At 42.3% G+C, this 12146-nt stretch overlaps 1 protein-coding gene across 2 annotated transcripts; it reads left to right on the top strand.

The window, feature by feature from the left end:
• Window positions 1–1579: 1579 nt before the first annotated feature.
• On the top strand, window positions 1580–9469 carry LOC128407565 (cytochrome b-245 chaperone 1). Of its 2 annotated transcripts, none has more exons than XM_053376069.1 (7): window positions 1580–1689; window positions 2857–2993; window positions 4540–4581; window positions 5886–5959; window positions 6399–6495; window positions 7285–7429; window positions 9218–9469. In XM_053376069.1, exons 2-7 carry the CDS (start codon window positions 2909–2911, stop codon window positions 9387–9389), a joined length of 615 nt encoding a protein of 204 aa, XP_053232044.1. In that variant the 5' UTR covers window positions 1580–1689; window positions 2857–2908; the 3' UTR covers window positions 9390–9469. The 2 variants fall into 2 exon arrangements, with proteins under 2 accessions (XP_053232044.1, XP_053232046.1); XM_053376071.1 differs by lacking the exon at window positions 1580–1689 and adding an exon at window positions 2253–2513.
• The last annotated feature ends 2677 nt before the right edge of the window (window positions 9470–12146 follow it).

Below are 12146 nucleotides of genomic sequence, written 5' to 3'. Positions count from 1 at the left end.
AAGGCAGTATAAGTTCCTCAACTACATTTATTCAACATTTGGGAGTGACAACAGCTCACTCATAGGAAAACAAGAACTGAACTGACTGGACAACACAATGCCGAGCATGAACTGACCATTGACAGTTGAAAGTGCATGCGCTTACTTGCCATTAGAATGTTCGTCTACCAACGCTTATACGATTGGTTAGAACCCGCCTTGTAACATAAAATGTGTTAAACCCAATACATAACACTCCTTCCCCCCACCTTCCTAACAAAAGGAACAAACATAGTCATCAAGGTGTGTTAGCCTTTTCTACTCCTGCTGGGACCGTCACAGTTCCTGTGCCCAAGTAGGTGACCCAGGAGGTTCCTCCGGTACGGTCAGCGAGGCCGGCTCTGAAGGCGTCACTGCTGATGGAGCCACTGAGGTTTCCAGCCTGAAATCGCCTTCTGTTGGGATAACTCAGTCACCGGCAACCCGTCTGGTTCCCACCCTGGCCTGGGCACAGAATCTCCCGAAGTACCCATTTCTCTGTCCTCTGGTTCCGCTTGAAGTTCCGTGTTCGAAGGTGCCCTGGCTATGATCTGGTCGAGGTGTCTCTTCCAAACCAGTCCCCCCTCCAACCCTACCTCATAGGAAACCGGACCTGTACAACGGGTAAGGATACCAGGGAACCAACCCTGCCTGGGCCCATAGTTTCAGACACACAGTGTCCCCCGGGGAGAACCCTCTTGGAGTCCCCCACACCACAGTGGATGGCTGTTGCTCAAGAGCCCGGTCAGGTGCATATGATCAAGGAGGGTAGTGAGCCTCCTCCCCATAAGCCACTCCGCAGGGCTCCGGCCAGCCACTGCTCTTGGAGTGATGTGTTGGGCCAATAAGAACTCCGCTAAACGGAGAGTCCAGTCTCCATGCACTACGGGCCTAAGCACATCTTTGGTAGTACGGACCATGCATTCAGCTTGGCCATTAGTGGCCAGGTGAAAAGGAACGGAACGAATGTGGCGGATTCCATTCTTGGTTACAAATTTTCTGAATTCTGCCTAAGTAAAAGCAGTCCCATTATCACTCACCAGTGTGTGTGGCAAGCTGTGTGCCGCAAATAGCTTCCTGAGCGCATTTATAGCGGACACAGCTTGTCTTCATATTGTCTCCTGGAAATGCATGCTAAAAGGTAATTAGGTACAGTACTTTGTTCTGTCATTCTGAGAATTCAAATTTAATTAAAACAGAAACTCTTCCGTACAGAAACTACATGATGATGATTTTTTTAATACTGTATTTATGCCCAACTTCAATTGGACTAACTAACGATGATTCAAGGGGGAAACGCCTCCTCGAGACGAGCAAGGAGCTACGCCGCCTCCGTAGTTTTCTCTTGTGCGTGTTCTCGTGTGGGGCAAGGAGACATAGGAGACCATGCAAAAACCTCATATGCAACAACAGTGAGGTGGGTGGGGGGAGGGCACAGGCTGCTTTTCATTGCGGTGCTTCGAAACAATCGCACATCTACCCTAAAAAGAGGAAGAAGATTCTCCTCCGCGAGAGCTTTCTAATAGATATAGATCTATGGTGTTCAAGGGATACGCTCTATCTCTCTCTTTCCCTGTCCTCTCTATGGTTGACTGTGTAGGACTCTCTGGTTTACGTCTATGGTTCTGGAGCGTTTCCCGCCCGAAAAGAAATTGGGAGGCGACGTCTTAGGTGAGCCAGAGAGAGGGAGGGTGGAGGCGGCTGCGCGGTGGGAGCATCGGGAGTGGGGCGGAAAAGGAGAGGGCCGAAGATTGAAAGGGGGTGGCAGTTAGTGGGAGCGAGAGGGCGAGATGGGGGGCGGGGAGCGGGACCGGAGTCCGCTAACGGGCTTGTTAACGGGGAAAGAAAGTGGGGGACGTCTCTTCTTGCATAGCAGGAGAAGGAGGCTGGGCAGGGGGGACCTGGTGTGGTCCAGTTCCCAGAACTGTTTTCTGACTGCATAGCACACACACCACCAAAATGGTCAGAGAAGGGTGGGTAAATGCCTACGCACACTTCCCTTTTTGTCCCTTCCACTTTTGAAATCATGTGCGCGCTGCTCAGTAGTGATACTCGCAGCGATGCAATTATGCACAAGGCAGAAAGAGAATTTTAGATTTCTTAAGCGCTTTGGTGGGGTGGGTTTTTGTAAAAAATAAAAAAAGTCACGAAGTGCTTTTTCATTTAATGAAGTTGACGAAACTGGAAAGCTCTCTTTCTTGTCTCGTGCTTGTGTTAAAAGTAGAAGGTGCGGCTGCCAAGTCGCAATTTGCCTCTGTTTTATAATATTGCCGTACACTTCCTGTTTTTGCTACAGTGTGATCTTACATTGGTTCTGGTGGATGTGTTTTTGTTTTGGGGCTATTATAGATGATAAAGATGGACGACTACTGTACAGTAGTTGCTTTCTTTACCCACTCACCCACCCACTTCATTTGTGATATTACATGCCATAGTGTTCTCTGAATATAGACCTGAGAAACTAGTGTGTGGTGGACCTCCTCCTAACTCCACATGTAAGAATAACCATTCACTTGTCCGACTTTCTTAGCGCTTAGATATTGAGAAAGGTATAAAACAAAAGTTTAAACTTTGGTTTTAAAAGTTGGAAAATTGAATGTAGGCTCTGTTAAAGTTAAACTAAGCATAAGAATATTGAGAGTGCACATTCTGCTTTAAAGTACACTAATTTGATTGGCCTATTACTAGGTGTATGCATTTGTACTTTTCACAGGATTTCTACACTTGATTATAAAACACCACATAAATTTAACATGGGACTGAGGTACGCCTCAAAGTATGAAGGGCAAGGGTCTGTAAACAGTGTCTCAATTGGTTTTATTCCCTGTCATTCTGTAGGCGGCTTCTGTGAGTATTCAGGAGCTCTGTAGATTTGCCCCCACTTCCCAAGATGTATATGTTGGTTGAAGACCACTCAGACTCTGTTCTTCATTTGACAAGATCACCTGGTATCAGATCTTGGTCTCTCCTTGTAGGTAAGTCTTCAGTTTTGTATAGGCTGATACTCCCTTTTTAAAAAATGAGTTAAAACAAACCTCTACTAAAACAAATCCAAATTAAAAGCTTGCTGGACAGCAATAGTGTCCGGTGTGGTGACATTGGTGGGACATTGCTGCCCTCCTGGCTTCCAAACACAGTCTGTTCCCAACACTTACTGAAGGGGGAGGTGTCAGGATCCAGGTTCAGTGTGCCGGAGCATGGTGGAGCCAATCCGCCACCAACCATTACTAGTTAGGCCAGTAAGCACTAGTGATGTGCTCTGCTGGGAAGCCGGGAGAATAGCAGTGCCCCTCCTTTGCCACTGAACTGGCCACTACTGCTGGAGAGGACATTTTACTTTTGCCTTTATGGCCTCTTAGGTCAGAGAAATCTGTGGTGAATATAGAGAGTGAGGCTTGGATTTCATGTGATGGGCAGGAACTTTTAGCAGGTGGGATTAGATTTTACATACAGTGGTGCCTCGCAAGACGAAATTAATCCGTTCCGCGAGTCTCTTCGTCTTGCAGTTTTTTCGTCTTGCGAAGCACGGCTATTAGCGGCTTAGCGGCTATTAACGGCTTAGCAGCTTTAAGAAAAAGGAAACAAACTCGCAAGAACTCGCAAGACGTTTCGTCTTGCGAAGCAAGCCCATAGGGAAATTCGTCTTGCGGAACGACTCAAAAAACGGAAAACTCTTTCGTCTTGCGAGGCATTTGTCTTGCGAGGTACCACTGTATTGATTGGAATATTACTTTGGTTGCAAGCCAATATTCCATAACGTAAAGGGGGTCCAAAGCTCAGTAACCTAAGGTTGTATCCACCCACCCTTTATTCAGAGTAGAACCAATGAAAATGAATGATTATGGCTATCTTAGGCCCTTGGATTCCAGTGGTTCTACCCTGAAGAAAAGTTACTTGAATACAACCCTATTTCCCCCCCCCCCCCACACACAGTATTTTTCTGCTCCACTCCCACCAACAGTAATTGCAATTGATTCTGGAAATCCTCAGTAGCCAGTAAGATAATGCAGTTGTTGCAGATGAATGCATTTGGTTTGCTATTGGTATCACACTATATTTCCAGCTGTCTTTCCATGTTACACATTATAATCTTTGTGAAAGTCCTCTAACCCTAATCAAGACAGATTGCAATGGTCTTCCAAAAGACCACAGGGTGATCAGACATATAACACGTTGTAATACACGACTGGAAAAACTCTGAAGGTGTTCTGAAAGTTTCATGATGATATAACAGACTTAGTCATTAGTGATGTCACACAACTGGCCTAATTTGATATCTGGCTCCTTATTCGGATTTCAAGTAAGATTTTATTCTCACTTGCTTAAATGGATCATTGTTATAGTGTTCAGTGGAATAGTTAACTCAGATTTATTACTAATATTATTTACGAAAAATAACACTGAAATTTAAAAGGCCTGTCAGCACATGCATAAAACTTGTTTTTCTAAGAGCAAAGTGCTAAGAATATTTAAGTAGCTGAAAGTAAATTCTAAATTCATTTATCTCCTTTCTCTTTCTAGGGATCTCCTCTGTAGGTCTGGCTGCTGCTTATTATAGTGAAGGTAAAGCTTAATAATTTTGCTAGAAGCTTATTGTTGGATCTTACTTAATTAACCGAGGAAAACAATGAAAACAGCTGAACAGTAAAAACCCAAGCAACTTGATTAAACCCAGCAGTAGCTAATAAAAATAATTGTAGTTAAAAGAACAGTTTATATGCCATATTGGAAAATAAAGTTGGTTAAATTATTTGCCTGGGGCTGAAAGGTCAGTCCTGGGTGAATCTCATGGGGAGGGCCTTCTGTCATGGGGAGATGGGAGGGGGCAGGATCACAGCTGAAAAAGGCTGTCTCTTTGCACTTAGCTTCAGAGCACTCCAACACTAAGGTTTTGAAAGCCTGTAAACAACAAGTTACAGATAGCTAGCCGTGTTGGTCTGCCATAGTCAAAACAATTCCCCCCCCCCCTTCCAGTAGCACCTTAAAGACCAACTAAGTTAGTTCTTGGTATGAGCTTTCGTGTGCATGCACACTTCTTCAGATCTGAAGAAGTATCTGAAGTATCTGAAGAAGTGTGCATGCACACGAAAGCTCATACCAAGAACTAACTTAGTTGGTCTTTAAGGTGCTACTGGAAGGAAAAAAAATTTTTGTTGTAAAAAACAAGATCTTGCTTAAAAGGGGGATATCTGCATTTGCTGCAAAGCTGTAGCTGACAGAAAGTTGAATGCCTCTGCCTGGCACAGTGTGTGTAATGTACTGAAATAATTGTTTCATTACCAAACAGGTGACCTCTATAGTTTACAAAATGTGTTTGCTTTTACTGTTCTTGAGTTTATTTATGAATCTGTTCCTATGGAGGTGTCACAAAGCAATTTACAAAATAGTAAAAATATATGTACAAATATACATATACAGCAACACTTAGAACAAATGCATATATACAACAATTAAAAACAATGATATACAGCCGTACGTTGGTTCTTGAACGCACTGGCACTCTTACGTCTTGGCTCCCGAACGATAGAAACCCGGAAGTGAGTGATCCGGTTTTCGAACATTTTTTTGGAAGCCGAAAGCCTGACGAGGCTTCCATGGCTTCCGATTGGCTGCATGAGCTTCCTGCAGCCAATCAGAAGCCGCCCTTTGGTTTCCGAACATTTTGGAAGTCGAACGGACTTCCAGAACGGATTCCGTTCGACTTCCAAGATTCGACTGTGGTTTAAAACAATAGCACACGCATATTCAATACAGATACTAGCTGAGATAAAGAGCTCAATTTAGAAGTATTGTTGAAATAAGATACTAGTTATAAGGGTGGGTGTGGTTTAGATGTTTGCAACTAATTTGAAATATTTTCTGTTCAGACAGCTTGGGATGGAAACTCTTTTATCTTGCTGGCTGTCTCTTTGTAGCTGTGCAAAATCTGGAGGAGTGGGAGGTAAGCAGCGTGCTAGGAATAGGGGCCTTGGTTGCCTTAGCCAAATGCTTGCTCGGATTGCTTTGTCCATAATGCTTTGTTAATGTTGCTTGTCAGTATCCCAGAAAAGGGCCAAAGCAAGTTCTCAGTTAATCTACCAGAGTATATGCCGTGAGAGAAAGCAAAAGCATCTTAAGCCTTCCTGTGAAAAATGTGAGATTTGGTAGGTTTCACTTTGGGAGAAGGACCTGGGAACGAGCTTATTTGGTGTAATCCAATAATGGGACAGCAGTGAACATCTGTTATTATGTATTTACTTAACTGCTACAATAATTGACGTTAATGGTGGGATACTTATCCTTGCCCTTATCTTTGCCTTTCAAAAAAGCAATTATTTTCCCACACTCCCACAGTTGATTCTATGCTGTGATATGGTGGTTGGTGTTTTTTTTCTGCATAGGAAGCTATATTTCAAAAGGATTCAGGGAAAGTTTTCCTAAAGACATTCAACCTTTACAAGAAGCTGCTGACACTGTCAAGGGCAGGTCACGAACAAGGTAAAACCACAAATGTAGCAGTATGACACATGTGTTGTGCAGCAACCAAATATATACCGTTTCGAGTCCAGGACTGTGTGTACACTGTACTAATGAAAATCTGTTAGTTATGGGGAAGGGTGAAGAGTTTATCCTGGACAATGAAGAAGCTAGCACCAGGATGTTGGGAATATAAGCTCAGTGTCTCAATCAGCTTCTGAAGCACAACCCTTTCAAGACATTGTTGTGGAGTCAATTTTTCAGTGTCACAGCACATACATAATACTTTAGAACTACCTTTTAATGTTCGGCAGGTACCCTGAATAGACCATTTTAGACTCGTGATAAAAATGATTTTTATTTCAGCAAGTCTATCCAGATTCATAATTGAGTTTTACACACTTTTAAATATTTGCTGCTTTTAACTTTGTATCACTGATGAGTGTTTTATATTTTATGTACATTGTTTAGAGGGTTTTTTAATTAATGGTTTATATATATTTATTATTCTGAACAAACAATTTTTACTGCCATAAGGGTTAAACGTTGGGTTTATTGTTTTTAGTGGATGTTGAGACTGAGGTTATAAGAAAAAACATTCTGTGCCACTAATTATTGATGAAGGATTTGGAAAACCTAACTTTTCATTGCCTCCGTTGCATTTTCATTTAGTTCTGTTGGTCCTTAAAATAATGATAGGCAGTTTTTACTACTGTAAGTGTAGGATATGGGAGTGTAATGTTTCAGAGAACACAGCAAGTGTTGCTTGGAATCACAGTGCTAACAATAATCTGATCCTTTGTCAAATAGTGGTGGTTCCATTGGATGAAATTCGGGCTGTGAATGTGGAAGAGGAGAAAGTACGCTACTTTGGGAAGGGCTACCTAGTTGTCCTGAGATTTGTCACTGGGTTTTCACACCCTTTGACGCAGAGTGCAGTGATGGGCTGCAGGAGGTACAGTACGAATTTTCTCTTCTGTGATGGTTCAGGATTTGTGAGAAAGCATCCGTGAACCTTAGGCAGACAATATGACTTTCAATAATCTAGTTGGCCTTGTGCCACTTATAGTTCTTGAGTTGTGGGATGCGGGTGGTGCTGTGGTCTAAACCACTGAGCCTTTTGGGCTTGCTGATCAGAAGGTTGGCAGTTCGAATACCCATGACGGGGTGAGCTCCCATTGCACTGTCCCAGCTGCTTCCAACCTAGCAGTTTGAAACCACACCAGTGCAAGTAGATAAATAGGTACCGCTGCAGCGGGAAGGTGAACGGCATTTCTGTGCGCCCTGGCTTCTGTCACTGTGTTCTGTTGCGCCAGAAGTGGTTTAGTCATGCTGGCCATATGACCTGGAAAGCTGTCTGTGGCCTGAAAGCGAGATGAGCACTGCACCCCATAGTCGCCTCAACTGAACTTAACCGTCCAGGGGTCCTTTACTTTTACCTTTTATTGAGTTGTATATGATGGCCTCAGTTGCAGCTGGGGCATGCAACTTCTTCTGCACCAATTCCTCACGGTGGAAATATGCCACGAAGCTACTAACTTGTATATTTTGGTTGATATTTAACAAGCTGGGGTATATGTTCATGACTGTAGTACATTCTAATCTAAACTGCAGTTGATGAACATGTTGCATGCATACTGTTCTGGCACTATGAACCCTAGGTGTGGATAACATTGAAGCTGACATGTAAAAAAAAATATTGAGACAGTTCTTCAAAATCTGAGTTTAAAAAAGAAAACTTAAGAGCCCTGCTGAATCAGGCCCAGTGCTTATCTAGTCCAGCGTCCCGTTCCCACAGTGGCCAACCAGACGCTGATGGGAAGCCTGCAATAGCCCTTGATAGCTTTATCCTTCTTGAATTTGTCCAAATCCATTTTAAAGCCATCCAGGTAGTGAATTCCATAGTTCAACTGTGTGCTGTTTGAACAAGTATTTCCTTCTGCCCTGAATCTTCTAACATCAAAAATAATTTGGATGTTTTATGTTGTCTTGTTACTGAACTTTGTATACAACAACAAGGACAAGATTCTCTCTGAATAGAAGTTATTCTATGAGCTATCAATGAAAGCACCATACATATTAAATGCCTTTTAAGCCTTGTGTACCCACAGAGAGCTCCTTCCCTGCTCCCTTAGCATGAGCTAAGAAACAAGGCAGGGTGTCTGTTAACTAAAACATCCAAACTAGGAAAGCATGCTTTTGGCTTCCAAACAAGGCAGGGTAAGAAGCCATGCTTTAATGTTGGCTTAATTATCCTGGCTTGTTGGAAAGCCATTAATCATAATTTTCTGGTTCAAACGTAACAGGGAAACTAACTGAGACTTCCTGGCTTGTTTGGTTGCTTGTGTGAAGGGAGGAGTGAAGCAGCTGCGTGTCGGGGAACAAAGCATGCTCATATCTTTGCTTACTAAGGGAGACATGCTTGTCTTCATGCAGCCACTATGTGATTAGAACACAAAAGCCTTGCACATTTTGAGTACACACCCCAGTCTGAGAGCTTAATAAACACCATCAGGACCATCACCAGGGGAGTAATGAAGCTAATGGGGAACACAGTGTGAATTGCCCTGGGCCCACCATCTCTCCTGCTCTGTGGTCGGGCCTGAGTGGAAGCGATACTTAAGGAGCACTTTTAATTTTGCTGCCTCCACCAGCCGGTGATATTTTGTATATTTTGTGCACTTTTGTGACCACCTCAAGTGGGCACATGAATTGCTAACTCTTGCTTGTGCCTTTTCAACAGTGATGTAGAAGCTGTGGCCAAGCTCATTACTGGCTTTCTGGAGCTGAACAAAGTTCCAGCAGACAAGTATATTGAGAACAGCAGTGAAACAGATGTCAGTGATGAAGAGGAACCCTTCTCCGAAATCTACGGTAGCAGCAGTTTAGAGGGACCAGGAGAACCTGATTTTTAAAGCCTTCCTTTCATCCCCAGTGAAATGAATCTTTTATTAGAATTTCCTTACATGTGGTTTTAGAGAAACAAAAAAAAGATCACCTAGGACAGCCTTGAATTTGAGCACTTCCACTTTACCTCGGTGTGCGAGAGAGGAGTGAAAGCTTTTGTTTTCATGTTAGAACAAACCAAAGTTTTGAATTGCATTGGGAATTGTGACCTGTTCTGAAAATATGGTTTGAGCTGGATTGTTGGTGTGTGTTTTTTTTAAAGAACAAAGCACTGTTCATAAATAATGTGGTTCTAAGTGTAAGCTTTCACTCTCCTCTTGTGTGTGAAGGAGAAGAGGGACAAGGGGAGCTCAAGGTACAACGCAGTTTGTTCCTAATAATTTAAACCATGGTTTAGATGATCTCTCGAACCCAGACCTTTATGTTGCCTTACACATATGTCTTCAGAAGACTTGTTAGCTCATTGGTGAGAGACTAATATCTTCATTTTTATATTTTGCCACGAGTTTGGTGACAACAGATGAACTTTCTATTACTGCTGTAGAAGTATGGTTTCTATGTGTGAACATTTTTTTACTATTCTTCAAAGGAAATTTCCGGTGTAGTAATAGATATATAAACTATGGATTTTTTAATTAAAAAAACCCACACAACAGTGGAAGAGATTTTTGCATTTTGGGGCTGTAGGTACAAGTCCAGCCTTTCAAGATGTTACTTTTTTAAAACATGGAAGATGGGAAATTTCAAAGTGATTTAGACAGTAAGTTTTTTTTTTATTATTATTATTATAAAAAAGTATTAAGATCTATGTCAGGGTGGGGATTCTGTGCCCCTCTGGATCTTCCAGGACTCCAGGTCCAATGAACCTTTGCCAGCAAGGCCATGCTGGCTGGGGCTGTTAGGAGCTTGGGAGTCCAGGAACATTCAGAGGGCTGCGGATTCCCTGATCTGCCATTGGTTTTGAGTTTTTTTCAAAAATATATACCTCATTTTATAAGATCTTTTAAATGTCTTGATTTACATGTATCCTTTTGTTTTCCTGTTCATGGTAGATACTTTATGAGCAGCTAAGGGTAGAAGATTGTAAATGCTTGTCAAGCAGAAATTTTTACTTCTGATCACTCCCGCTACTCTTAAGTATTCTTCAGGTGTCAATTGCAACAGTAAAACTGTTTTATAAGGTGGCGTTTCAGCCTTTATACAATTTTTTGTAAAGCTCCCTGTACTGTTTGGATATCCAGTGTTAATATTTCTTATTGGATCCTTGATTCTTATGGAACTTTCTTCTTTTATGTTTCCTTTTAACTATAACATGTATATGTATATTTGGCTTTTAAATTAACAAAGTTTGTAAGAAGCTAAAAAAAAGCTTCCTGCAGGTACTTGTACATTTCACATAGGGCACAATGAATGGAGACAAAGAATGCATCATTTAAGTACACAAAGCTTGTAACTCTTAAAATAATATGTGTAATTGTAAGTATTCTATAAAATTTGAGAGGCTATATTCAGTTGTATTGCAATTTTATCATTACAGTAGATAAAAGGAATTTTAATTTAAATCAGATTATAATGAGGTCATGTTTCACTATTAAGTGGTGTCTCCCCAAACACTTGAGATTCATGGTCTTTGGATGATCATGGAGCCTCAGTTGCATCTGGAAATTAAGGTTGTAATGGTAGTATCTGGAGCAAGCAATTCCACCACTTCTGGTCCTCATCTCTCTGTTGGAGATTCCATTCCACCTTTTGTTTCAGACATGGAACTGTTACATGTCACATGTCTGTTTACATTCCAGCAGAGTTTGCTGGCGTAAGCGGAACTTCCGCTGTCTCTCTTTTTTTTCTTTTGACTCGCTCCAAGAAGATGGCAAGGAAACACGACATGTTTCTTTGTCCTGATTTATGTTTAATAAACCTGTAGTTATAGTATGTATCCACAGCCTCAAGCCTCTTCTGTTTGTGCAGTTTGCTCTGCTAAGTAAAGTGTGCCCATGTCAGCAGACCTGGGTCACTGATGTTGGAACCAGAGGTCAAGGGATCTTCGCAGCGTGACGGCTGGAAGGAGACGATCCAGGTGGCCGTTCGACCACCGAATGCCGACACCCTCACCTGAAGGCTTTCCTACTACTAGGTACTCTGTGTAAGGATGTGCTTCCTTTAGAAGATGCTGCTGGAGACAACCCAAAGTCTGAGACTTTGAGATCTGACATTCCAGCCCTAGAAGTACAGTTTTAAATAAATAAGCAATCCTATTTGAACTCCGAAGGACCACTTTCTCATAGGAAGCCTTTTACTCTTCCCCATGTGCCTGTGTAGAAATATAGAAATACAGTGGTACCTCGGGTTATATACGCTTCAGGTTACATACGCTTCAGGTTACAGACTCCGCTAACCCAGAAATAGTACCTTGGGTTAAGAACTTTGCTTCAGGATGAGAACAGAAATCGTGCTCCGGCGGCACGGCAGCAGCAGGAGGCCCCATTAGCTAAAGTGCTTCAGGTTAAGAACAGTTTCAGGTTAAGAATGGACCTCCGGAACGAATTAAGTACTTAACCCGAGGTACCACTGTACATATGACATTCCAGAGGGAATTGATTTATTTTACCATGCTACCAACCAAAGAAGCAGCAAGCTTACATGCATTACCTGGGAGTAAATTCCACTGAACTGAGTGGGGTTTCCTTCTGATGAGAGGTGCATAGGATTGCAGTGCAAATAGCTTTGTGAACTGTGTTTAATGTTCTGGCTTGCAAAGTGCACTG

The sequence above is a fragment of the Podarcis raffonei genome, chromosome 2 (assembly GCF_027172205.1).
Source record: "Podarcis raffonei isolate rPodRaf1 chromosome 2, rPodRaf1.pri, whole genome shotgun sequence".
Taxonomy (NCBI): domain Eukaryota; kingdom Metazoa; phylum Chordata; class Lepidosauria; order Squamata; family Lacertidae; genus Podarcis; species Podarcis raffonei.
This window is presented reverse-complemented; position numbering and strand designations above follow the sequence as displayed.